A 25,952-nucleotide genomic window follows, 5' to 3' on the forward strand; every position below is an offset into this window, starting at 1 on the left:
GAGAGCTTCCTTGGACTCAGGGGAGGTACCCATAGACTGGAAATGTGCAAATGTGACCCCAATTCACAAAGGAGGATCAAAGGCTGACACAAGTAATTATAGACCTGTGAGCTTAACTTCTGTTCCAGGAAAATTAATGGAGGCACTGGTTAAAGAAGCACTGCAGGATCATTTAGACAAGACTTCAGTTATAGCTCAGACACAGCATGGTTTTGTTAAGGGGAAGTCTTGCCTGACCAACTTGATTGGATACTATGATGCAGTCACAAAAGAACTGGATGCAGGGAATAACTTTGATATTATATACTTGGATCTTAGAAAGGCTTTTGATACTGTTGCACATGGAAGACTGCTACACAAATTGGAGCAGTGTGACAAATTGCTGTTATGGATAAAGGTGTGGTTGAGCGGGAGAAGACAGAGAGTGGTAATCAATGGACACTGCTCATCGTGGACTAATGTTATTAGTGGAGTCCCTCAGGGCTCAGTGTTGGGTCCATTATTGTTTTCTGTATTTATAAATGATATTGATGATGGTATATCAAGCTTAATGTCCAAGTTTGCAGATGATACAAAGGTTGGCAGGGTTGTCAAGGACACTATTGACACTATGCTGCTGCAACAGGATCTGGAAAGGTTGAGCAGATGGGCTGAGAGGTGGCAAATGAAGTTTAACATTGACAAATGTAAAGTACTACACATGGGAAACAGCAACCCCAGAGCAACGTATCAACTCTGTGGTACTACACTGACAGTGGTAGAGAATGAAAGGGACTTGGGGGTGGTTGTGCAGGCAGATATGAAGTTCTCTGAGCAGTGCAGATGGGCTGCAAGAGTAGCTCATGGAGTATTGTCAATGATATACAGGAATTTTTCCAGCAGGGATAAGGAGGTGATTATTCCATTGTATAAAGCAATGGTCAGGCCATTGCTTTATACAATGGAACTACACCTAGAGTACTGTATACAGGTCTGGAGGCCTCATTTCAAGAAGGATGTAGAGCTGCTGGAACGAGTACAGAGAAGGGCAACAAGATTAGTGAATGGAACAAAGGGGTGCTCTTACGAAGAAAGGCTTAAGTTTTGCAAATTACAGTGTCTGGAGACTAGGCACCAGCGAGGTGATCTGATAGAGGTGTATAAATCCTTGAATGGTTTAAGCATGCTCAATGCTGATGGGATTCTTCCTCTAGCTCAGAAAAATCACCTGAGAGGGCATAAATTCAAATTGAGGAAAGACAGATGTAGGATAGACGTGCGAAAATTTGCCTTTAGCCAGCGGGTGGTTGGTTGGTGGAACAGACTTCCATCCCTTGTGGTGGTGGTTGATAGCCTAAATAAGTTTAAGGCTCAGCTGGACAGGTATTTTGAACGAACAGAGGGGTGAAGTGGAAGTGGGTTTTTTTTTTTTTTTTTTGGCCGATGCTGCATAAGCTTGCTTTCTTGCATCAAATGCCTCTACTAATGCTAATGCTAATATCATTTTGCCTAGAAATCGGAGTGTCACTAAAGATAAGTATAGAAGCAGAAGAATCCTTTTTGCGAGATATAAGACAAGACTGAGTTTTAGAAGGGTTGAAATCAACTAAATTGTCTTTGCCCCACTGGAGAATTACCTGAAGATCAGCATTTAAGGAATTGGTAGCAGATTTTCGAGAAGTTGAACCTGATTGAGCAGGACAAGGTTTCTCAAAATGGAAAGTTGAATGCAATGTGCTATCTTCGGCAAAACTATGGATAGGATTTTCAGTCAATGGAAGAAGGTCATTGATATACAAGAGGAAAAGAGTGGGGGAAAGAACTGAACCTTGGGGGACACCGGCATTAGTGGAGAAGTTAGAAGACAGAGAGCCATCTACCATCACCCTCAGTGAGCGATCAGAGAGAAAACTGGATAACCAATTACTAAAAACAGTTGGCAAACCATAAGATGGAAGCTTGTTTAGAAGACCTTTATGCCAAACACGATCAAAAGCCTTTGAGATGTCAAAAGCAACTACTTGTGTTTCACCGAACATTTCCATTGAATTAGTCCATAAATGGGTAACATAAGCCAGAATATCACCAGTGGATCGACACTGACGGAATCCATACTGGCGATCGTTGATCAGACGAAAGGTTTCTAGGTAGTTTAAGAGTTGGCGGTTAATTGATTTCTCCATTACTTTAGAAAGAGTAGAAGTAATTGCAATGGGACGATAATTGGATGGGAGGGATTTGTCACCCTTTTTAGGAACTGGCTGGATATGAGCAAATTTCCAAGCAGAAGGAAAAACACCTTTGGAATAAGAAAGTGAAAAAAGGCGGCAAAGAATAGGAGTAAGTTCAGGAGCACAGGTTTTGAGAACAAGTGGAGAAATACCATCAGGACCTGGAGCTTTCTTAGCATCAAGATTCATCAAAATCCTTCTGATATCTTTTGACGGAAGACCACAGGAGGCATTGAATGGAGTGTGTTGGGAATGGTGGGAGGTGTTTTACCAAGATCATTAATACATGAGCTGGAAGAAAAATGGGATGCTATCAGGTCAGCTTTATCCTTGGCTGAAGTGGCAACAGAACCATCTGGTTTGGACAGAGGTGGGAGCAAAGATGGGCAAAAGTTGCGGCCAATAGCTTTGGCAAGAGACCAGAATGCTCGGCTACCATTAGGGAAAGAAGCAAGTTTTCTACTCTTAGCCTGTTCAAACTCTAGTTTGGACTGGTTAATAACTGCTTTACAACTGTTGCGAGCTTTGGTGTAGGCAAAAAATGAAACTGAAGAATTAGAAACAAGCCAATTACGATATGCAACATTCTTCTCTTGGACAGCCTTAGCACATTTATTGGAAAACCAAGGTTTAGATAAAGGACGAGATTTTAAAGTGGAGTGTGGGATAAAGGATTCCATTCCTGCAAGAATAATTTCACTGACACGATTGTGCAAACGTTGACATCAGCAGTTTTGAAACAGTAAGCCGACCAAGGAAAAGAAGAAAAGAAGTCTCGCAGGTCATCCCATTTTGCATTCTTGTAATGCCAAACAACACGTGGTTGGGAATAGCCATGAGATAAAGGTTCCATTGGAGAAGAGACAATCACCAAGTTGTGATCTGAAGTGCCTAAAGGACCTCTCACTTCGACCGTGTACTTAGAAGGGTTGTATGTGAGAAAAAGATCAAGTGTATTGGCTGTATGATTAGGATAGTCCGGTATTCTTGTAGGTAAATGAACAATCTGTGCTAGGTCATTAGTAATTGCAAAAGCCTCAGCATCTCGACCTGCTGGGTCGGTATGACTAGAAAACGGAAGCCAGCTGGAGTTGTGGACATTAAAATCACCAATGAAAATTACACAATGAGGTAGAGAGATTTTAAGCCAGAGAAGATCAAAGAGAGGAGATTCCAAATTGCCAAGTCTCTGACAGGGAATATCAGAACGGACATATGCACATGTACCACCTTTGAGGCGAAAGGAATCATACAGCGAATAATTTGGGCATCTGAGATGAGCAGTAGATGAATCAACCGATAACTGAGATTCTGTCAGAAAAAGTACATGGGGTTTGGCAGACTGCAAGTGGAAATGGACATCGTTGAGATTAGGATTGAGACCACGTATATTTGTGAAATGAATTAGGAAGTCCATGGGAGGTTTAGATCTTTTCGCAGATAAGCTTGCTCTATTAGTTTGACAATTCATGGTGAATTCAATAGTAAGAAAAAGTAGGTGGGACATAACGTGACATAACGTTATGTCATCCTTGACATATCCACGTTATGTCATCCTTGACATAACATGGCCTCGACAATGCTCCCCGCATACACACTACTCGGACTCCCTCCAGTCACTATCTGGCAGAGTAGAGGCAGCAAGATTATACACTAGCTGATCCGGAAGCTTCCTAGAGAGTTACCAGTAGGTTTGGTCTGGTGTTACTAACTAGCGGCCGGCCTGCGAACACCGTTTTAGAGCTGTACCCTCGAAATGTAAGGAATATTGGATCTCGCCACGACGTTCATCATAACCTCAAAAGTCATCAATCATACTGCATGATGGAAGAGATAGGGAAAGGTTGACCGGAACTTAGCTCTAGAGACTAAACATGGGTTCCACCATTTCAAACCTCCAATAAGCAAAGTGGTGGTATTTCACCGGTTGATGACAGTCATCTACCACCTAGTACTGCCTGGTAACATAGAGGGGCGGCGTTCCTCCATGTGGTGTGGACGCCACACCTCGACCCCTGCTTACGTTGGTTCACACCTGGGTGGTCACCCACCATGTACTGGTGCATGGAGGTTATACCCAGGATTACTAACAGTCCCACCATCGTGAAGGTGCAAGCAGAGGATTTGGCTGTCACAGACCGTCCGGACTTCGCCGAAATTGGGTCCACTTGACTTGAGTGTCACCCGAATATCAGTTCCATCAGCGTTTTAGACTCCCAGATAGCAAGTACAGCTTGTCTGGCATATCTGAGAGAATGTCTGTGACAACCTCAAGGACCAAATTTTTTCACTTGTCAAGTTTACCATTGACAAGTGAAAATACTGCATATGAGAAGCAGTAACCCCAGAGTAACGTATCAACTGTGTGGGACTGCACTGTGACAGTAGTAGAGAATGAAAAGGACGGGGGGTAATTGTGCAGGCAGATATGAAATTCTCTGAGCAGTGCAAACAGTCTGCAAGAGTGGCTCATGGTGTCTTGTCAATGATATACAGTAATTTTTCTAGCAGGGATAAGGAGGTGATTATCCCCTTGTATAAGGCAATGGTCAGGCCACACCTTGAGTACTGTATACAGGTCTGGAGGCCTCATTTTAAGGATATAGAGCTGCTGGAATGAGTACAAAGAAGGGCAGCAAGATTAGTGAATGGAACAAAGGGTTGTTTTTACAAAGAAAGGCTTAAGTTTTGCAAATTACAGTTTCTGGAAACTAGGCACTTGTGATATGATCTGATTGAGGTGTATAAAACCTTGAATGGTTTGAGTATGCTCAATGCTGATGGGATTCTTCCCCTTGCTCAGAATAATTGCCTGAGAGGACATAAAATCAAATTGAGGAAAGACAGTTGTAGAATAGATGTATGGAAGTTTGCCTTTACCAAGCAGATGATTGATTGCTGGAACAAACTTCCATCCGTTGTTGTAGAAGTTGATAGCTTAAATCGATTCAAGTCAGAACTAGACAATCATTTGGAGTGAATGGATGGGTGAAATGAGAAAAGATTTTTTTTTTTTTTTTTTGGCTGATTTTATATAAGCTTGCTTTCTTGCATCATGTGCCTTTTCTTATGCTAATGATTTTCACTTTACAGAACCATGCTGCATATACATTTCTATCTAAATGATTCTGAATTCCACCCTTGATCATTGCATCCATGACTTTCCTTCCTACTAAAGTTAACCTGACAGGTTCGTAATTTCCGACCACAATCTCGGAACCACCCTTATGTTCTGGAGATACATTTGCACTTTTCCATTCTCTTGAGTCCAGTGATACTGTCATAATTAGACTCAATGATTCAATGCACTCACAATGCTAGAAGTATAGTAAATAAATTTGATGAATTTGAAGTGTTGGTCAAGACATCAAAGGCGGATATTGTTGGGATAGCAGAGACGTGATGTCACACAGATATTAGGAATGCTGAACTGGAATTTGGGGAGTACAAATTGTACAGAACTGACAGACGGGATAGAAAGGGAGGAGGTGTTATGCTGTTAATTAAGAAAAACATAAAATCAAAAGAAGTGCATCCAGTTGATATAGATGAACAGTGCACTGTTGAGTCAGTGTGACATAAGCACTGCAAAAGCAAAAATAAGAGTAGGAGTGTGTTATAGGCCTAATGACTCGAATGAGTACAATGAACAATTGTACAGAGAAATAGAGTGGGCTAGTAAATCGGAATATCTTATAATGGGGGATTTTAACTTCCCAGATATTGACTGGAACTTGTGAGTTGGTCACTCACACACTAGTCAGACTTTTTGTGGATTTATTGGATGATTGTTTTCTGCAGCAGCATGTTCAAGAGGCAACCAGAGAAAGTAATACTCTTGAGCTCATTATCAGCAATGATCATTCGTGTATTAAGAATTTGCTGATAAAGGAACCACTAGGTGGCAGTGATCACAGTGTACTGATGTGGGATTTACTTAAAGATTTAATTACCATCAGGGGAAAAGGAAAGGGTATTTGCTTCCGTAGAGGTGAGTACAGTGGTCTCCGACAGTTTTTAAACTCTGTACAGTGGGAACAACTGAAGATGTTACCAACAATAAATTCTAAGTGGGAAGCATTCAAGGAATTAATCGTGGATGCTACTAAAAGTTTCATACCTATTAAGAAATATTGTTCAAGGTTCAGGCCTAAATAGTTATCTAATGAACTAATGAGACTCGTAACAGAGAAGAAAAATGCATGGGATGCATATAAATTTTCAAGCGACTCAGAAGCCTATGGCAGATATAAGCTAGTCTGTAATCAGGTCACAAAGGAGGCTAGGCAGGCGAAGGCAGATTACGAGAAATCCTTGGCAAAAGATGCTAAGAAAAACAGCAAGGATTTCTTTACTTATATAAACTCTAAAAAGAAGGGGATGAATCTGATTGGTCCACTTGACATCGATGGTTCTACTGTTGATGATCCTGCTCAGATAGCAAACAAACTGAACGAGTATTTTGCATCTACATTCACATATGAGGAATTATTAAGGTTTGAAAATGGCAGAAGGTTGTCAAATTGTAGCAGGATACTTAATGATTTTGTAATAACTGAGAGCAAAGTGGAGGAGTAATTATTGAAGTTAAACATAAGAAAAGCACCTGGGGTGGATGGGATCTATCCAGTTATATTAAAGGAGGCGGCAAAGCAACTAAGCAAACCCTTAGACATAATTATGAGAGCATCCGTGGACTCAGGGGAGGTTCCCACAGACTAGAGATGTGCAAATGTATCCCCAATCAAAGGGGGATTGAAGGTTGACACGAGTAATTACAGACCAGTTAATTTAATTTCTGTTCCGGGTAAAATAATGGAGTCACTGGTTAAAGATGCATTGCAGGATCATATAGACAAAACTGCAGCAATAATTCAAACACAGCATGGGTTTGTTAAGGGAAAGTCTTGTCTGACAAATTTGATAGGATATTATGATGTGGTTACAAAGGAACTGGATGCAAAAAATAATTTTGATATCATATATTTGGATTTCAGGAAAGCTTTTGACACTGTTGCGTGGAAGACTATTGTACAAATTGGAGCAGAATGGTATTAAGGGAAAGTTGCTGTAATGGATAAAAGGATGGTTAAGTGGGAGAAGACAGAGGGTGGTAATCAATGGGTGCTGCTCTTTGTGGACTAATGTTATTAGTGGAGTCCTACAGGGTTCGGTGTTAGCTCCACTGTTGTTTTGTATATTTATCAATGATATTGATGAAGGTATATCAGGCTTAATGTCGAAGTTTGCAGATGATATAAAGGTTGGCATTGTTAATGACAGTAATGGCAGTGTGCTACTGCAACAGGATCTAGATAATTTGGGCAGATGGGCTAAGAAGTGGCAACTAAAGTTTAACCTTGACAAATGAAAAGTACTGCATATGGGTAGAAGTAACCCCAGAGAAATACCAACTGTGTGGTACTACACTTAAGGCGGTAGAAAATGAAAAAGACCTGGGAGTAATTGTGCAGTCAGATATGAAGTTTTCTGAGCAATGCTGACAGGCTGCCAGGGCAGGTCATGGGGTTTTGTCAATGATATATAGGAATTTTGCTAGCAGGGAGAACGAGGTGATTGTCCCTCTGTATAAGGCAATGGTCAGGCCACACCTTGAGTGCTGCGTACAGGTCTGGAAGCCTCATTTTTAGTAAGGATGTAGATTTACTTGAGCGTGTACAGAGAAGGGCAACAAGATTTGTGAGGGAAATGAAGGGATCCTCTTACCAAGAGAGGCTTAAGTTCTACAAATTGCAGTGGCTGGAGACTAGGCATCTGCGTGCTGATCTGATTGAGGTGTATAAGGCCTTGAATGGGTTGAGCACACTGAATTCTGAAGGGATCCTTCCACTTGTTCAGATTACGAACCTAAGGGAGCATAAATTCAAATTAAGAAAAGACAGATGTAGAATAGATGTGCGGAAATTTGCCTTTAGCCAGCGGGTGGTTAATTGCTGGAACAAACTTCCATCTGTCGTTGTGGAAGTTGATAGGTTGAATAAATTTAAGGAGGAACTGGACAGGCATTTGGAGGGAATGGTGTGATTTTTTTTTTTTTTTTTTTGGCTGATGCTGCATAAGCTCATACACTTGTTTTCTTGCATCACATGCCACTACTACTACTACTACTACGAATGCCACCTCCCTTAAAATTATATGGTAGATGCCATCAACCCCAGAAGCCTTACTCGCCTGTAGGTTCAAAAGTGTTTTTATTAAATAATCATGTGAAATTTCAGTATCATTAATTACATCTTTTTCGACTTTACTCCTATAATTTCTCATTGACGTAAAGGGTTTTTTTTTCTGTAAATCTTGATGCAAAGTAACTGTTGAGTTCATCTGCACATCACCTGGGGTATCTAATACTATACCACATCCATTACAAAAGGGTCCCATCCAGTTTGTCCTTTTCTTCTTTGTATTTATATATGGAAAGAATTCCTTACCTCCACTCTTTGTGCCAACCGGGCTAGCCGGGTGGGTAAAGCAACCCAAAGGTCGCGGGTTCGATTCCCACCTCGGGCTTGGATCAAAGTACTGCAAAAACTTTGGGAGGTGCATTATGGCCACAGAAGCCTATGCGCCAACAACTACCAAAAAAAAAAAAAAAACCGCTCTTCGTTCTATTTGCCAATGATTTCTCATAATCTCCTTTGTCAGCCTAACCTTTTCTGTGGTACGATTACAGATCAGTTTTTAGCTGTTATAGGGTTCAGTACTTTTTATTGCTCTATAACCTTTCCATGCCATCTTTTTTTTGCTCAAATGCTGGCAGCTTCATTATTCATCCAACTTGGTATCCTCTTGGAGTGTTTTTTTACTGGTATATATGCATTCAAGGCTTCTGTGATTGTTTTAAAGGTATACCATAATTCAATTATATATGCTCTCTGTGATATATATATCCAATTAATAGAGGTCATGTAGCACCTTAAGCTGTCGTAATTTCCTTTCTTGAAATTTTAACTCATTCCTTTAACTGTTGCTAACTCTCGCTTCATCATCTGCCGTAGACCTGAGTGATCACTTCCTGCTACTGATTCCTGTACTGTTAACCTTATTATGTTATTAGCATTAGTAGAGGCAAACAATGCAAGAAAGCAAGCTTGTGCAGCATCAGCCAAAAAAAACCCCTCACATTTCATCCCTTCATTCGATCCAAATGCCTGTCCAGCTAAGCCTTAAATTTATTTAGGCTATTAGCTTCCACAACAAAAGATGGAAGCCTGTTCCACCAATCAACTACCCACTGGCTAAAGGCAAATTTCCGCACATCTATTCTTCAACTAACTATCCTCAATTTGAAACTGTGCCTCCTTAGGTTTTGAGCAAGAGAAAGAATCCCATCAACATTCAGCTTGCTCAACCCATTCAAGGCCTTATACACCTCAATCAGATCATCTTGTAGGTGTCTACTCTCCAGGCACTGCAATTTGCAGAACTTAAGCCTTTCTTGGTAAGAGCACCCCTTTGTTCCCCTCACCAATCTTGTTGCCCTTCTTTGTATTCGTTCTACATCCAACTCTACATCCTTCCTAAAATGAGCCCCTAGACCTATACACAGTACTCCAAATGTGGCCTGACCATTGCCTTGTATAACGGGATAATCACCTCCCTGTCCCTGCTAGAAAATTCCTATATATCTTTGACAAGACTCCATGACCTGCCCTGGCAGCCTGTCTGCACTTCTCGGCAAACTTCATATTTGACTGCACAGTAACCCCCAGTTCTTTTTCACTTTCCACTTTCCTAAGTGTAGTACCACACAGTTGGTACTTTTCTATTCGGTTATCGCTACCCATATGCAGTACTTTGAATTTGTTAATGTTAAACTTCAGTTGCCAATTTTCAGCCCATTTTTCCGAATTATCTAGATCCAGTTGGAGTAGCATACTGTCTTTATTGTCATTAACAACTCTGCCAACCTTTGTATCATCTGCAAACTTGGAAATCGAACCTGATCCTTCATCAATATCATTGATAAATATACAAAACAACAATGGGCCCAACACCAAACCCTGGGGAACTCCACTAACGACATTTGTCCACAAAGAGCAGTGTCCATTGATTACCACTCTCTGTCGTCTCCCACTCAACCATCCCTTTATTCATTGTAGCAACTTACCCTCAATGCCATACCTCTCCGATTTGTATAGCAGTCTTCCATGTGCAACAGTATCAAAAACTTTCCTGAAATCCAATATGAAATCAAAATTATTTTTGGCATTCAGTTCCTTTGTGACCACATCATGGTATCCAATCAAATTGGTCATGCAAGACCTCTTTAACAAACCCATGCTGTGTGTTTACTATTACTGCAGTCTTGTCTAGATGATCCTGCAATACTTCTTTAACTAGTGATTCCATTATTTTCCCTCGAACACAAGTTAAACTAGCAGGTCTGTGTCTAATTCCTTGTGTCACCTTTTGAACCCTCTTTGTAGGTGATACATTTGCACACCTCCAGTCCATGGGGTCCTCCCCTGAGTCCAAGGAAGCTCTCATAATTATGGCCCAGGCTTTGCTTACTTCCTTTGCTGCCTCCTTTAATATAACTGGATAGATCCCATCCACCTCAGGTGCCTTCCTTATGTTTAACTTCAACAATTTCTCGTCCACTTTGCTCTCAGTTATTACAGAATCGCTTAGCTCCCTGTTAGCATTTGATAAACTTCTGGCACTCTCCTCATTGAATGATTCCTCATATGTGAATGTAGATGCAGAATACTCATTCAGTTTATCAGCTACCTGAGCATGATCATCAGTAATCAACCCATCTGTGTTAAGTGGTCCAATCTGATTCATCCCTTTACTTCTAGAGTTTACATAAGTAAAGAACTCTTTGCTGTTTTTCTTTGCATCCTTTACCAAAGATTTCTTGTAATCTGCCTTCGCCTGCCTAACCTCCTTTGTGACTTGATTACAGACTACTTTATACCTGCCATAGGTGTCACCTGATACTTTATATGCATCTCATACATTCTTCTTCTTCTCTGCCATGAGGCCTCATTAATTCATCTGAAATCCATTTAGGCCTAAACCTTGAACAATATTTCTTATTTGGAATGAAAAGCTTAGTAGCCTCCAAAATTAAGTTCCTGAATGCTTCCTGTTTAGAATTCAACATTGGTAACATCATCAGTTGATCGAACTGTACAGAATTTAAAAACAGGCTGAGACCCCTGCATCACCTTTACGAAAGCAAAAGCCCTTCCGTTTAGCCTTGATGGTAGTTACATCTTTAAGCAATTCCCACATCAGTACATTGTGATTACTGTCACCCAGTGGTTCCTTTTTCTGCAAATTCTTAATGCATGAATAATCACTGCAGATAATCAGATGAGGAGTATTACTCCCTCTGGTTGCCCCTTGAACATGTTGCTGTTGAAAACAATCCTCCAATAAATCCACAAAAGTCTTGCTAGCGTGCCCTGTGACCAAGCCGCAGGTTCCAGTCAATATCTGTAAAGTTAATATTCCCCATTACAAGACATTCTGATTTACTGGCAGTCTCTTATTTCTCTGCACTATTGTTCATTGTACTCATCAGAGTCATTAGGCCTATGCCACACTCCTGCTCTCATTTTCCCTTTCCCTGTGTTTGTCACACCTAACTGATTCAACATTGCACTATCCACCCCATATTAACTGGATACATGTATATTTTGTGTTTCTTAACTAACAGCATAACCCCTCCTCCCTTCCTGTCCTGTCCATCCTTTCTATACACATTGTACTCCACAAATTCCAATTTTGCACTGCTTATATCTTTGTCACCCATGTCTCTAATATCAACAATATCTGCCTTTGATGTCTTGACTAGGACTTCAAGCTGATAAAATTTATTACCTATACTCCTAGCATTGGTGTACATGCTAGTATACATGCACCTGTTCTTACTCTTAGTTATCCTAACACAGCCCATGTATTTACTTGTTCCATGATGACTTCCAGCAGCTCTTGAAATCCCCAGCAACTTGCTCTCTATTCTACTGCTCATTGCAACAGAAGCAGTGCAAGAATAACCTAGTCTTGGCGCATTATAGCCTTAGTTGCTAATGCGCCAAAAAAACCAAACAAACAAACAAACAAGCAAGAATAACTTTCACCTCTGCCTGCAGCTACTGTTAATCTTTAAGTCTGTGAATCCCCCAAACTAGCAGTTTTCTGACCCACTTAACACTGCCTAGATAGCATCGGTAAAAATTCCTGCACCCTTTCTATTTAAGTGTATCCCATCCCATCCCATCCCATTAGAAGCAGTCTCTCCTGTTAGCAAGTACAGACCACGCTTAAAAAATTTCTACTATGCACCTTGCACAATCTCTCCAGGGCCGATTTGATTGACAAGGCTCTCATCATATAATCCTTCCTATCGTGTCGGTGCAAAATTGCAGACACTTTCAAATTTAACCCTAACTTGCGACTTTTTTTAAACATTGACCTGCACTTGATAAGTAAATCTGCAGATCTCTTATTCTTAAGGTCATTAGTGCAAACTTGTACAACAATATGACCTTTTGTGCCCTTAAAAGGTGATATCTGCTCTACAACGTCATGAACCTCTGGCAGACATACCCTGGTTCTGTTTCACTTATCCTTTTTTCATAATATATTCCCCGTCCCCCTAACAATAGAGTCAGCGACAGTAGCCAACTCCTGTGGGACCAGTGCATTCTGCCTTGGAGATAGCTGCTGTGTTGCACAGGAATGAGCGCTGGTGTTGAGTTTTGCAGCTGAGAGCTTGGTGGGCCCCTCATTAATTTCTTCGAGGACATCTACCCTACATCTCAAACTCTCATAGACACCCATCAGAATGCTGACTTGGCGCTTAATTTCTTCACAGTCTGCAATTAGCACACACGAAGACATCCTCCTTGGCTAGATCATCTGGTTGATTTAAAAATTGTGTCCACCATGTCAAGTTTCCTTCCCATTTGGTCCAATCAATTAGAAACATATTAAAATCACCAATAAGAAGACATTCATGCTTACTTGCCCATTCTGTTTGCATGTAGAGGCTCTCATAATCTTTGCAATCACCTGCCTGTAGATTACACCATTCTGATTATACCTTTCTTTCCAACTACACTGTGCTGCCACTTTATTAGGTACACCTACCTAGTAGTGTGTTGATCCTCCTTTAGCCTTCAAAACAGTCTGAATTCATGTAGGAATGGAGTATCATGCAGACATGAGTGTGTCACCCAGTTCCTTGAGATTCAACAGAGCTGTAGGCCTGAAGCGAACTGCCCTTTCCAGCTCATCGCAAAGATGTTCAACAGAATTCAGATCCAAAGACAGAGCAGGCCACTGCAGCAAAAAAAAAGTCATTATCATGTTCCTGGAACCATTTCATAGTGATTTGGGCTTTGTGCACCGGCACATTATCCTGCTGGAAGTAACCATCTGACTGTGGATAAACTGTCAACGTGAATGAATGCACTTGGTCAGCAATGATGTTTAGGTAGGATGTGCCATTCAGACGTGAATCTGTGGGTAGCAATGGACCCAACGTGTGCCAAGAAAACATTCCTTACACCATAACACTGCTCCCACCACCTTGCACAGTAGTCGTCAGACATGACCAGTCCATGGGTTCATGGGTTCATGTTGTTTTCACCAAATTCTGAGCCTTCCATCAACATGATGCACCAGGAACTTCGACTCATCAGACCAAGCAACTGTTTTCCAATCCTCTATAGTCTAGTGCTGTTGTTGCTGTGCCCACAGGAGGTATGCTCTCTTGATCTTCATTGATAACAAAGGTATGCGATGTGACCGTTCGCTGTTGTTTCTCCATTAAAGCCCATATGAAGAAGTTACAGATAAGATTGTTAAAGGTTGCAGAGCTACTTCAGTTGGAGATTGATGCCAAAGACATGGAGGAGTTAATAGGGGAAGAAGAGAAGGAATTATCCAACAAAGAACTTATTGACTTGCAGGCAGTGATAGTAATAGAAGAAAATGCTGGCGAAGCTCAGGATGAACCAAATGAGGAGCCGAGATGCTTCATCACCAGAGAGATATAATGGCATTTCGTGAAATTGCATTGGCAATGGTGAGGTTTGAGAAGATGGATCCTGACAGTGAATGATTCTTAAAAGTTAACAGAGGGGTGAATGATATGCTTGCTTGCTACAAAGAAATCTACAATAAAAAGAAAAAAGCCACTGTCTGGTCATCCATTAATATGTTCTTTCATAAGGTTGAGCGGCTGACCCCTTCTAAATCTCCACAGCCCTCAACCTCCGCAGCGGCATACTTATCTGCTGAAGACGTCGATTCTGTTAACGATGCTCTAGAGGTAAAACTTACTGACATTATGCCTGTCTCCTCTCTTTTTGCAATTTTATAATTTTGAAAATTTTAAATTGCATGCTTTTGTAATTTTTCCTGCACATGAGATAAAAATTGAATAAATACAATAAATAATTCTATTCACATGTTCGCTGAACGTTCCTTTTTTTGATTCAATCAATTCAGTGAGCTCAGTTGCGAGTGCTGCACAAGCATGGGAGAAATTCCGACTTATGTAAAGTCCCTGATTAACATAAGGAACACAACCCTTATGTTAATCAGGGAGTGGCTGTATTTTTATCTTAATAAAATTAAGATAGAAAGCATAAACTTTTTTTTAATTTCCATTTACTAGTTTTATTATTTTTATCATTTTCTAAAATAATTATTATGTATTTTTTCTAAATATGCTAAGTAAAAGGTTTACGGTACTTGGTCCATTTTAAATTAGGGCAGATGTTAAAATATTTTTCTCCAATCTACCTTAGTTGCCAATGTCAGGGAAGTAATGCAAATACAAAAATAGAAACACAAGTATGTTTTAAATATTTTTTAACCAACCCAGTGTACTTTTTTCAGTGTCGTGTAACTATTTCGAAAATGTTCATTGTCTGCAAAGAAATAAAATATATTTGCCATACCTTAATGATTGAGTTTGGAATTTGTAATAAGTTAACTTTGTCCTCCATTCAGGCTATTTGCCGTAGTCTCAGTGCCCTGTTTGTTACATTGTGATAAAGGTACATTACAGAAACATTGTGTTGCAGCAGACATCATTTTAGTATTTTGAAATGACTTCTTTAGTATTCTTTTATATGTGCTCATCATTCCTTATGACAGTTGCAATGTCAATATGTATCCAGTATGTTATATCCTTTTTCATCATATATTAATGTGCTTATTTTGTAAATACCTAGATATAGTACATAACTGTTTTCCACGATACATGTCAATTGATAGTAGAGGCTAGCCCGGTACCATTCTTTTAATAATTATGAATTTAAAATGAAAAGAAATGTAGTCAGTTAGACAGACAACCAGCATGGAGGCACCTCTGAGTACTCATGCCCACCATCCCATTAGGAATAGGCTTTCGATTGTTGGTATACCTTATATACAAATTTTGGAGTTAACAGAAGCGATTATTGAAAGGACTTTCCCCTTTTGCTTTGAAGTCACATTTAGTAGGCATACTCTAATTATTGGGTAATATATTAATGTGCTTATTTTTTAAACACCTAGATACAGTACATAACTATTTTCCACGATACATATCAATTGATAGCAGAGGCTAGCCCAGGTAAAAAAAAAGTGCAGCCATTATCAACCCACTGCAGGATGGAAGCCTCCTCAACAATTCATGCTGAGGGAAATGGACCATAATCTGCCACGCTGGTCCAGTGCGGATTGGCAGATCGACCGTATTTAGCAGTCAGGGGCTTGAACCCCGGTTTACTCAAAGAGCATGTGCTACTGCACTCCCACTCTTCACCACTTGGCTACAGAGGCCTCTTAAAAATGGAAGCCTCCTCAACAATTCATGCTAAGGGAAAATGGACAATAATCTGCCACGCTGGTCCAGTGCGGATTGGCAGATCGACCGTATTTAGCAGTCAGGGGCTTGAACCCCAGTTTACTCAAAGAGCGTGTGCTACCCGCACTCCCGCTCCTGACCACTTGGCTATGGCCGGATACCATTCTTTTAATAATTATGAATTTAAAATGAAAAGAAATGTAGTCAGTTAGACAGACAACCATCATGGAGGCACCTCTGAGAGTACTCATGCCCACCATCCCATTAGGAATAGGCTTTCGATTGTTGGTATACCTTATATACAAATTTTGGAGTTAACAGAAGCGATTATTGAAAAGACTTTCCCCTTTTGCTTTAAAGTCACATTTTAGTAGGCATACTCTAATTATTGGGTAATATATGGAAGGAGGCCATCAGTGCACTTTATGGAAAGAAAAGTCAGACATATCAGAACATTTTAAAATGCTTGGCCAAATAGTCTGCTAAAACAGGTAATGGGGTTCTGTCAATTATTAATATTAGTAGTGGAAAAATATGTAAAAAATCAAAATTTTATGGCATTGGAAAAAAAAGCATCCACTCATCCTTTCTAATTATTTGTCTAATCCTACGTTTAAGAGATTCAGACTATTCACTTCTGCTACACCAGATAGAAGTGCATTCCAGTAATCAGTTACTCTTCACATATCTATCCTTTTTCAATTTTTGTCTTATACATACCATTCAAGAATAAGGGTGCTACTAGCATTTAATTTACACAGTACATTTAGCCATGTACATTTTTATCAGGGTCTCTTTATCAGCACCTTGTCAGCTCTTATCTCCTTATCAGCACTTTTTATCAGTACCTTGTTTCCAGGTACTGCAGTTTGCTAATATACAAGAACTTTGTTGTTTTTGTCAGGTTTTAGATATATCAGTGACTTAGACCACATTGTGGCATTGTGTATTATGTCTTTAGAAATGTTTGTTCCTGAGTTAATTTGCAAGTTGTGTTTTAGGTCAATCCTGAATCACTGCAGTCATTACTTCCATTCTTGTAGTAAAACTTCACAATCAAAGTGTACTGTGACAAAGTGAGAGGTGTCGTTCTAACTCTATGGTGTCCTCATCTGACGCATTTTATGCCTTTCATTCCATATATATATGCAGGAATGGAATTTGTATCCAAATTGTTCACAACACAACTTTTCCCTCTGCTGATGATTTTTTAAACTAATTTTGTTTTTTTTGTGTAATCCTCTTCTGTATCTTCTGGGATATACCTTCAAAACTGGGTTGCATTTCCTCTATTAGATCATGCCCCAGACCTATAAATAGGGATACTTTAATTTTGGCGACTTGTTATTTTTCTTGAGTTAAAAATTTCTTCTTCCAACTTAGATAATGCTGTAAGACAATCTTCAAAGTGAGAAGGTATTAATTACCAGTGATAGAAAAAAACTACAAATTGATGCCATTTGTTGTATTAATATTATGTATATAAAAGTATTTTCTATGTAGGTCTAATCATCATGCTGCAATGCCTGTGAAAAGATTATGGAACTTCTTAGTTCGGCAAGAAGAGGTTCAGGATATATTTATCCGCTACATATTTAGCAGAAAGCCAGTTCACCTTCAAATGCATGAGGTAATGTAGTAAAACATGACACTTTTAAATTTAAAAAAATATGAAATTAATCACTTCACTTCCTGCATTAATCTTTAAGCAAGGCACAGGAAATAATGAAATGATAAGTCATGCTGAAAGATTAAACCATTGCATGCTTTGTAGTTATGTGTAAGGGGTTGGCTTCAGAAATACCAAAACAGAAATGCTTTCAATTACAGTAGATATGGTCCATTTTCCCGAAACTTATTACACCAAAAATAGCATCCAATCAGTTCTGAGACCTGTAGCTTTCACAAGACAAATGACCTTATATTAGTCAATTTAAAGTCTCACTTCAATTGCTGGGATGGGATATGGGACTTGATTTAGTCATGATGAGGCTCTAAGCAAAAGCATGTGAAGATGCCCCAAAATATGTAATTATAGATTTTTATCATAATGAAAAGAAATGGTAGGGCCCCTTGAATGGCAGATCCCTAAGCCATTCAAACCTAAGCATTATTTGGCTTAGGTCTGAATCCAGTACTGTTGAGATCCTTCTCCTTAAAGTTTTGTTTGCAACTACTGTGCAAAATCAGTAAATTGAATACCTGGATTTTGAAGCCAGTTCACTGATTTACAAGTGCAACGGTCTCCATTTTGAGAGTCAAAAATGAAGTAGAGCATAAAAGAATTGATATATAGGATAGTTGTATATTTTTCTTAAGAAAACCAACAGTTGGAACTCTCGGTTGTCCAACAGTCTGTGAAAGCCTGTCTTGCAGTCTCTCCTAGTAATACAGATATAGAATGGAGTTTTTCTAGCAGAATTATTACCAATGATAAATCTACAATGAAAGTTTGAAATATCTGAAGTAAAAAGGTTGAAAACAGGATCAAAACATGGATCAGATAATGCCATACACCTTAAATAAAACAGTAATATAACAAACAGCACTTCTTCACTGGAGCAATAGCAAGGCACTTTGTGGCAGGGTGCCTCAAAAATATCAGATTGATACACTAAATATCACCCAATAGGCATATCTATTAAAAGCCATTATCTATTGATGTATAACAGATTTGCCTCCTGGGTGATATTATCTAATAAAAAATGATATATTAGTTACTTTTGGTTGACTACGTGGGCAAATGTAGTCATTTCGAGAGTGAGAACCTGAATCCAAACTAACATCATAAGAATCCAGAATGTTTGCCATGCACTGCTACCCACAGAAACTCATAAAGAGAAATCCTGTTGGTTGAGGTGCCAGCTTCAACACATAACTTTGGCACTTGCTTCAACAGAAAAGGTGTTCCTGGGTTGGCTTGCCCAGGATCATTTGGCTAGTGGGTTAATCCATGAGTCAGTTGTGTCAGTGCCATGCCCCTACCCTCATGGTCCTAGGGACAGGATTTATATTGGCAGCATGCTGTTATGGTGTCCGGATAGCCTTGGCATGCCTTTCTCATGTGCATTTGCAGCTTGCCAGGTAATGGGCATAACTTTGGGATCCATGAAGGGTGGGCACCCCAGGCACTAAAACAAAATAAAACTACTATGAATCCTATAATCAAAATTCTCCTGGTATCGCAGTATTATCCCTACCAGAAAATGATGCTACTAAAACCTAGAATTTCACGTCAGTGAATAGACTCAGAAATTAATGTTCATGTATAGGGATGGGAATCTAGACCTCACTTTCAGCACACTTGTGTCTCCAAACTCATTTACAGCCATGTATTTGCACTGCCAAGTTTTTTTTTTTTTTTATGTGAACCCCAAACACGAGAGGTATTAGAAACTATAGTACTTGGTACCGTGCTTGGGTTAAAGTAAGACCATATATACCAAACCCTTTAAGGTGCTTTAAATGCAAAAAATATGGACACCTGCAAACAGTGTCTCATAGTGCCCTTGCATGCCCATTGTGGTGCAAAGGATCAAGAAATTACTGTATGTTCAGCTCTGCAAGAGATAGCAACATGAATTAAGTACTAAGGAGAGCACCCTGCTTAGTCACAAGCATGCCAGTATTGGAAAGGAAAAAAAGGGATACAAAGATTAAGGGCAAAGCTAAACACCTTCTTCCACATACATACCCATATGTTTTCTGCCATTGGTCTTTCTGTATGCTCCCCTTTTCTTCTCCCTTCACTTATTTGCAAGGTGGAGGAGAAACCCTATGGAAGTGATCGCTTACGTGTGATAACTTCATTACTTAGTGAAAGATGGTGTCTTCCCTTTAGGTTTCCTGGTGGAAGATTGATAAGGCTGACTGCATTGCCTTTCAACATCTAGCAGTGATATGCATCACAGAAAATATTTCCATGCAGCTCCAATTGCAATCCCAAAAATATATATACCTGATTTCCACCATTTCCAAAACCAGTATGAAATACAGCAACAAAGTTTGGAGGATATTTTGAAAATATCCTACCACATCTAATTTAACCTTTAAATGTGCCATGAGGGCCAAAGATGGGGATCATGGAACTACCCTTATCACCCCTTATCAGTGAAATGTAGTTTGTGCACTATTACAAACTCAACTACAATAGCAAATATTCTTGGGGAAACATTTTATACCAGCTCAATAACATCATTGTATTCCCCAGAGTTCCAGATCCTCAAAAATGAAAACAGTCATTTATCTGTTCATCAAATGTACAGTTAAATGACTGTTTCTTGTATAATGTATAACTTGTAATAATGAGCATCTTGAGCATTTGGACTGGATGGCATCCAGTCCAAATGCTGTTGCAATGGCTGACATCCATTATGAAATGATTAAGTACTTTTCACCAAAGTCAATGAACTTACTGTAGAACAGAATATGCCTTGAAATTGCCTTCATTAAGCCAGGAAAGGTTCATTAATTTCCAACAATCTATCACCCTATTGCACTGACTTGCTGTTTATTCAAAATATTGGAAAGAATGGTAAAAAAGCTCATCTGTGATGTTTAGAATAAGCTGGTCTCTTCTCCAGCATTCAGTGCAGCTTCTGAAGAAACATTTACTTTGGACCATTTGATTACAGTGGAAGCATCTATCAGTAACCTTCTTCTTGGATTTCTCTGCTATATCAGTGTTTATCCTCGACCTAACTTCTTTCTTTCTTTTTTTTTTTTTTTTTTTTTTTGTTTTGCCACTCTTTTCTGCCCTCCCAGTCTGCATTCTTCAATTTCCTCTTTTCCATAGCCACCCTCACTCCCTCCATCCATGTGCTTCTAAGTCTTCCTCTCCTTTTCCTTCTAGGGGGGTATCCATTCCATTGCTTTTTAGGTAGTCTCTCTTCCCCATTCTAATAACATGACCATACCATTCTAATCTTTTTTGTTTTATTTTGTCAATGATATTTATTTGACATTCCATTGCTTTTCTTATGTCTTCATTCCTAACTCTTTCTAATTTAGATCTTCAGGCTGAACTTCCCCAAAAATCCATCTCGACAACTAGCAATTTCTTTCTTTGCCTTTCCTTTATGGTCCAAATCTCAGATCCGTAGAGTAGGATACTCTGAAATAATGCATTATATATTAATTGTTTGGTTTTTGGGAGAATATTATTGCTCCATAATATTGGATACAACATGCCCAAGACCTCCCTTCCCTCATTAATTCTTCTTGTAATTTTATCTTCTGATGAACAATCCATCTGCACAATAGCTCCTAGATATTTCAACTTCTTCACATTCTTTATCTGTGCTCCATTTACACTCAAAATGTCCCCTATTGAATTCATATATTCCATCTTACTGAAATTTATTGTCAAACCCCATTCTCTATATTGTTCTAATAGCTTTCTGTACATGTAGTCAGCATCCTCTGTATCCTATGCAATCAGTACCTGGTCATATGCAAACAAAAGATTTGAAAGGTCAATGATATTTATTTGACATTCCATTGCTTTACTTATGTCTTCATTTCTAACTCTTTCTAATTTAGATCTTCAGGCTGATTTTGAGTCACACATAATCCCATTGGTCTTCATCTTTGGGACCAAGCCTCCAGAGTTATTTCCATGTACAACTTGAATAACGTGGGAGATAAAAAACAAACCTGTAGCAAACCTTTTGATATTTTGAATTTCCTTGATATTTCTGACCCAATTTTAATGCAGCAAGTGTTATTTTTGTATATTTTTCTAATTATGTCAATCAGTAGTTGTATTAATATTTTTCCCATGGCACTCCACAGCATCATTCTTGAGACACTATCATAAGCTTTTTTTTTCATGTCAATAAACATATCCTGTCCAGTAGCTTGGTATTTTTCCAAAAATCTATCAGTGATGCTTTCCTAAAATGAAAGGACCTGGTGCCAACCTTCTTCGATAATAAAAAAGCATATAGCACAACTTGGAGATGGTATGCTAAGACTGTTATAGCCTTTTCCTAAGAGGTCACCTCCCTGTTTTTATTAAAATTTTTATCTTGTCATTTTATCCAAGTTCATGTAGTATCCATCCTCTCTCAGCCCTTTTCCAAGAGGAGAGAGAACCTCAAAGACCAGTTAAAAATGTTATACTTTTGCAGTTGAAGTTAATTCCATTACCAAACAATTCCAACTCTAAACAGTGCCCAGTGTTGATGACTTCAGCATATTTTCCCAGTTATACAATATGAGGGTCCAGTGTTCTCCTCAGAAAATTTTGCCAGCTGGGTGGCATTATGAATTAGCCAGGTGGGGAAGTGTAATACTTCACATAGTATGTTCGAATTAATATTGATCAAGATCATTGAGCAGTACCATACGGTATTGCGAGAATCACTTAAATTTTAGCCAGGCAGTCAGTTAAATTCACCAGACAGTGCATCCATTCCTTAGGTCCTGGGGAGAATACTGAGGGTCATTGAAAGGCAACTGCAACAAGCCATTGGGGCCCCCTGGTGCCAAGTGATTATTAGTGTAACCAAGCGATTTCCAAGCGATCTGTATATTGTGTGTGCAAAGCAAATAGTTTTCTTTAGGTTTTAAATACAATTTTCTTTATTTATTTGTATTGCGAAACTTTTGCACTACAAAAAGTAGGCAGAGTTCCAGGAAGGAAATTCACCTTTCTGTTTCTTGTTAATCTTACTAATCAAACTAACTCAGCCACTTGGTTACCCTTGTGGCACTGCTCCTGCCTCCCTGTGGCAGAGCCGGTAACCTGGAAACTCATGAGATAGAAGACTAACTCATGCAGTGCTAAACGTCAAAAAACTGACAGTGTACAAAGAAGGCATCTAATGCACCTTGTATTACATTTGACTCAAGAACAGTCTCTAGGTAATCTCTCGCCTTTTAAAATTCAGAAATACCTAGAAAATCTAATAGGATCTCCGAAAACAACTAAGCATCTGAGATCGGGTGACTTGCTTGATGAGGTCTCAGATGAGCGGCAATCACAACGGCTCCAAAAACTAACATCATTTGGAGGATTATCGATTACTGTCTCCCCTCATGCTACTCTAAACACCTCCAGGGGTGTGATAGCTGAGTGGGATCTCATAAATCTCTCAGAAGAAGAGTTAAAAAATGAATTGCAAGACCAGGGAATTGTGCATGTAAAGCGCATATACACAAAACGAGACAATGCTCTAGTTCCAATACGGAATATAATACTAACATTTGATAGCCCCAAACCTCCAGCATCCATCAAAGCAGGCTATCTGAATTGTCAGATCAAATTGTACATTCCTAACCCAACACGCTGTTTTAAATGCCAAAAATTTGGGCATTCCCAAAACGTGTGTAGAGGTTCAGCTACTTGTGCTAATTGCAGTTCACGTGAGCACAATCACTCTGACTGCAAAGCAGAGCAGCACAAATGCTCAAATTGTAATGGTCCACATACTACCTACTCCAGAGATTGCCCCCTATGGAAAAAGGAAAAATACATTCAACGGGTCAAAGCCGAAAAAAACATCTCGTACCAAGAAGCTAAAAAATCTGTACAGTCTCAATTTAACACTCGACCCAGCTTCGTTGAATTAGTCCAAAAGCCAACTGCAGCAACCAGTACTGTGCAAAGAACAATAATGACTGGTACTCAAACTGAGGTAACGTTTCCCCCAGACAGATCAATGTCAGATTGGGATCGGTCAGTTTTGGAAGCTGTGCCCCTTTCTGGTAAACCATATAAATCAAACAAGGCTGTTAACACACCAATCACTGTTCCACATTCTACCAATAATCCAATGTACTCAAAAAGTGATGATACTACTAAAACTTATTCGATAGAAATGGAAGGAAACACTGACCGCGAAGAACCCATTCTCGATCTCTTCCCAGAAGAAGAGATGGAAACAGGAAGACCGTACTTCCCAAAAAGAAAATATGGTCAGCATAAGCCAACAGTACCTTGGACAGAACTGAATACTGAGGACCACACTTCACCCAAATAATGCCCAGTTTTCTTCAGTGGAATTGTAGAGGGTATCGCACCAACCTTTATGACATTCGGGATCTCCTTCTCCAGTATAACCCAGTTACCTTCTGCCTCCAAGAAACTAACTTAACAGCTTCTGTTGCTGCCTCACTTAAACATCATGTTATCTACAGAAAAGATTGAGTTTCTCATGTAAGCAATTCGGCTCATGGAGGGGTTGCACTTCTAGTCAGCTCCAATATCCCTTCCCGACACATCTCGTACCAAGAAGCTAAAAAATCTGTACAGTCTCAATTTAACACTCGACCCAGCTTCGTTGAATTAGTCCAAAAGCCAACTGCAGCAACCAGTACTGTGCAAAGAACAATAATGACTGGTACTCAAACTGAGGTAACGTTTCCCCCAGACAGATCAATGTCAGATTGGGCTCGGTCAGTTTTGGAAGCTGTGCCCCTTTCTGGTAAACCATATAAATCAAACAAGGCTGTTAACACACCAATCACTGTTCCACATTCTACCAATAATCCAATGTACTCAAAAAGTGATGATACTACTAAAACTTATTCGATAGAAATGGAAGGAAACACTGACCGCGAAGAACCCATTCTCGATCTCTTCCCAGAAGAAGAGATGGAAACAGGAAGACCGTACTTCCCAAAAAGAAAATATGGTCAGCATAAGCCAACAGTACCTTGGACAGAACTGAATACTGAGGACCACACTTCACCCAAATAATGCCCAGTTTTCTTCAGTGGAATTGTAGAGGGTATCGCACCAACCTTTATGACATTCGGGATCTCCTTCTCCAGTATAACCCAGTTACCTTCTGCCTCCAAGAAACTAACTTAACAGCTTCTGTTGCTGCCTCACTTAAACATCATGTTATCTACAGAAAAGATTGAGTTTCTCATGTAAGCAATTCGGCTCATGGAGGGGTTGCACTTCTAGTCAGCTCCAATATCCCTTCCCGACCATTAACGTTACAAACAAATCTAGAAGCAATAGCTGCTCGAATATCCTTTCGTTTTTCTTTTACCATTGTCTCCTTATATCTTTCCCCTAACCAAGACATTTCTTACACTGATCTTGAAACTGTTGTATCTCAGCTCCCTTCTCCCTTTTGCATCATGGGTGATTTTAACACACATATCCTCTATGGGGTGATAGAATACACGATAAAGAGGAAAAATTCTAGAAAAGCTTTTAGATAAATTTAATCTGACACTACTGAATACTGGTTTACTCACTTATTTTCATCTACCTTCTGGGTCAAGCTCAGCAATTGATCTCTCCATATGCTCACCAGTCCTTTTTCCGCTGTTTGGTCTGTTCATGACAGTCAACTGGGTAGTGACCATTATCCAATAGTCTGTCGTATAGAATCAAATTCACCACCTTGTCATAATCAGACTGCCAGATGGAACTTTGCCAAAGCTGATTGGGTAAAATATAGGCAACTAGCCATCCTGCAAAAAACAGCTGTTTCAAATGTGTCATTAAATAATGCTGTTGATTATGTAACAAATCAAATATTGCTGGCCACTGAAGCAGCAATACCAAGAGTGTCCACAAGTCATAGAATAAGATCAAAACCCTGGTGGAATAATGATTGCAATCAAGCCAAACAAGAGAAAAATAAAGCCTGGAATAAATTTCTCAAAATCCCTACTGCTGTTAATCTAGTACACTTTAAGAAAGCCAGAGCCAATGCTAGACGCATTCACCTTGCAAGCAAAAGAGAGTCATGGAAACACTTTGCTTCAACTATTATGCAGTCCACTAAAACACAAACCATCTGGAAAAATATTAGAAAAATGTATAATAAATATCCTCCTTTGCATCTATCAATACTGAATGTAAACGGGAATGGTGTTTCACTACCTGAAGACATAGCTAACACTCTCGGAGAATCCTTTGCCCAAACCTCTGCTGTATC

General features: G+C 39.4%; 1 protein-coding gene across 3 annotated transcripts in view; it reads left to right on the forward strand.

The window, feature by feature from the left end:
- Rbcn-3A (rabconnectin-3 alpha) overlaps positions 1-25,952 on the forward strand; it is a 980,796-nt gene that overhangs the window by 745,424 nt on the left and 209,420 nt on the right. For all 3 annotated transcript variants that reach the window (XR_016547873.1, XM_090388469.1, XM_090388476.1), the window contains exon 45: positions 17,551-17,677. Coding sequence is in view for 2 of the 3 variants with exons in the window: in XM_090388469.1 (XP_090244595.1) it covers positions 17,551-17,677 (127 nt within the window). In the remaining variant the exon portion in view is untranslated. The remainder of the gene's footprint in view (positions 1-17,550; positions 17,678-25,952) is intronic.

Source organism: Mastigoproctus giganteus, chromosome 2 (genome assembly GCF_048544385.1).
Source record: "Mastigoproctus giganteus isolate SK-2022 chromosome 2, ASM4854438v1, whole genome shotgun sequence".
Classification (NCBI taxonomy): Eukaryota; Metazoa; Arthropoda; class Arachnida; order Uropygi; family Thelyphonidae; genus Mastigoproctus; species Mastigoproctus giganteus.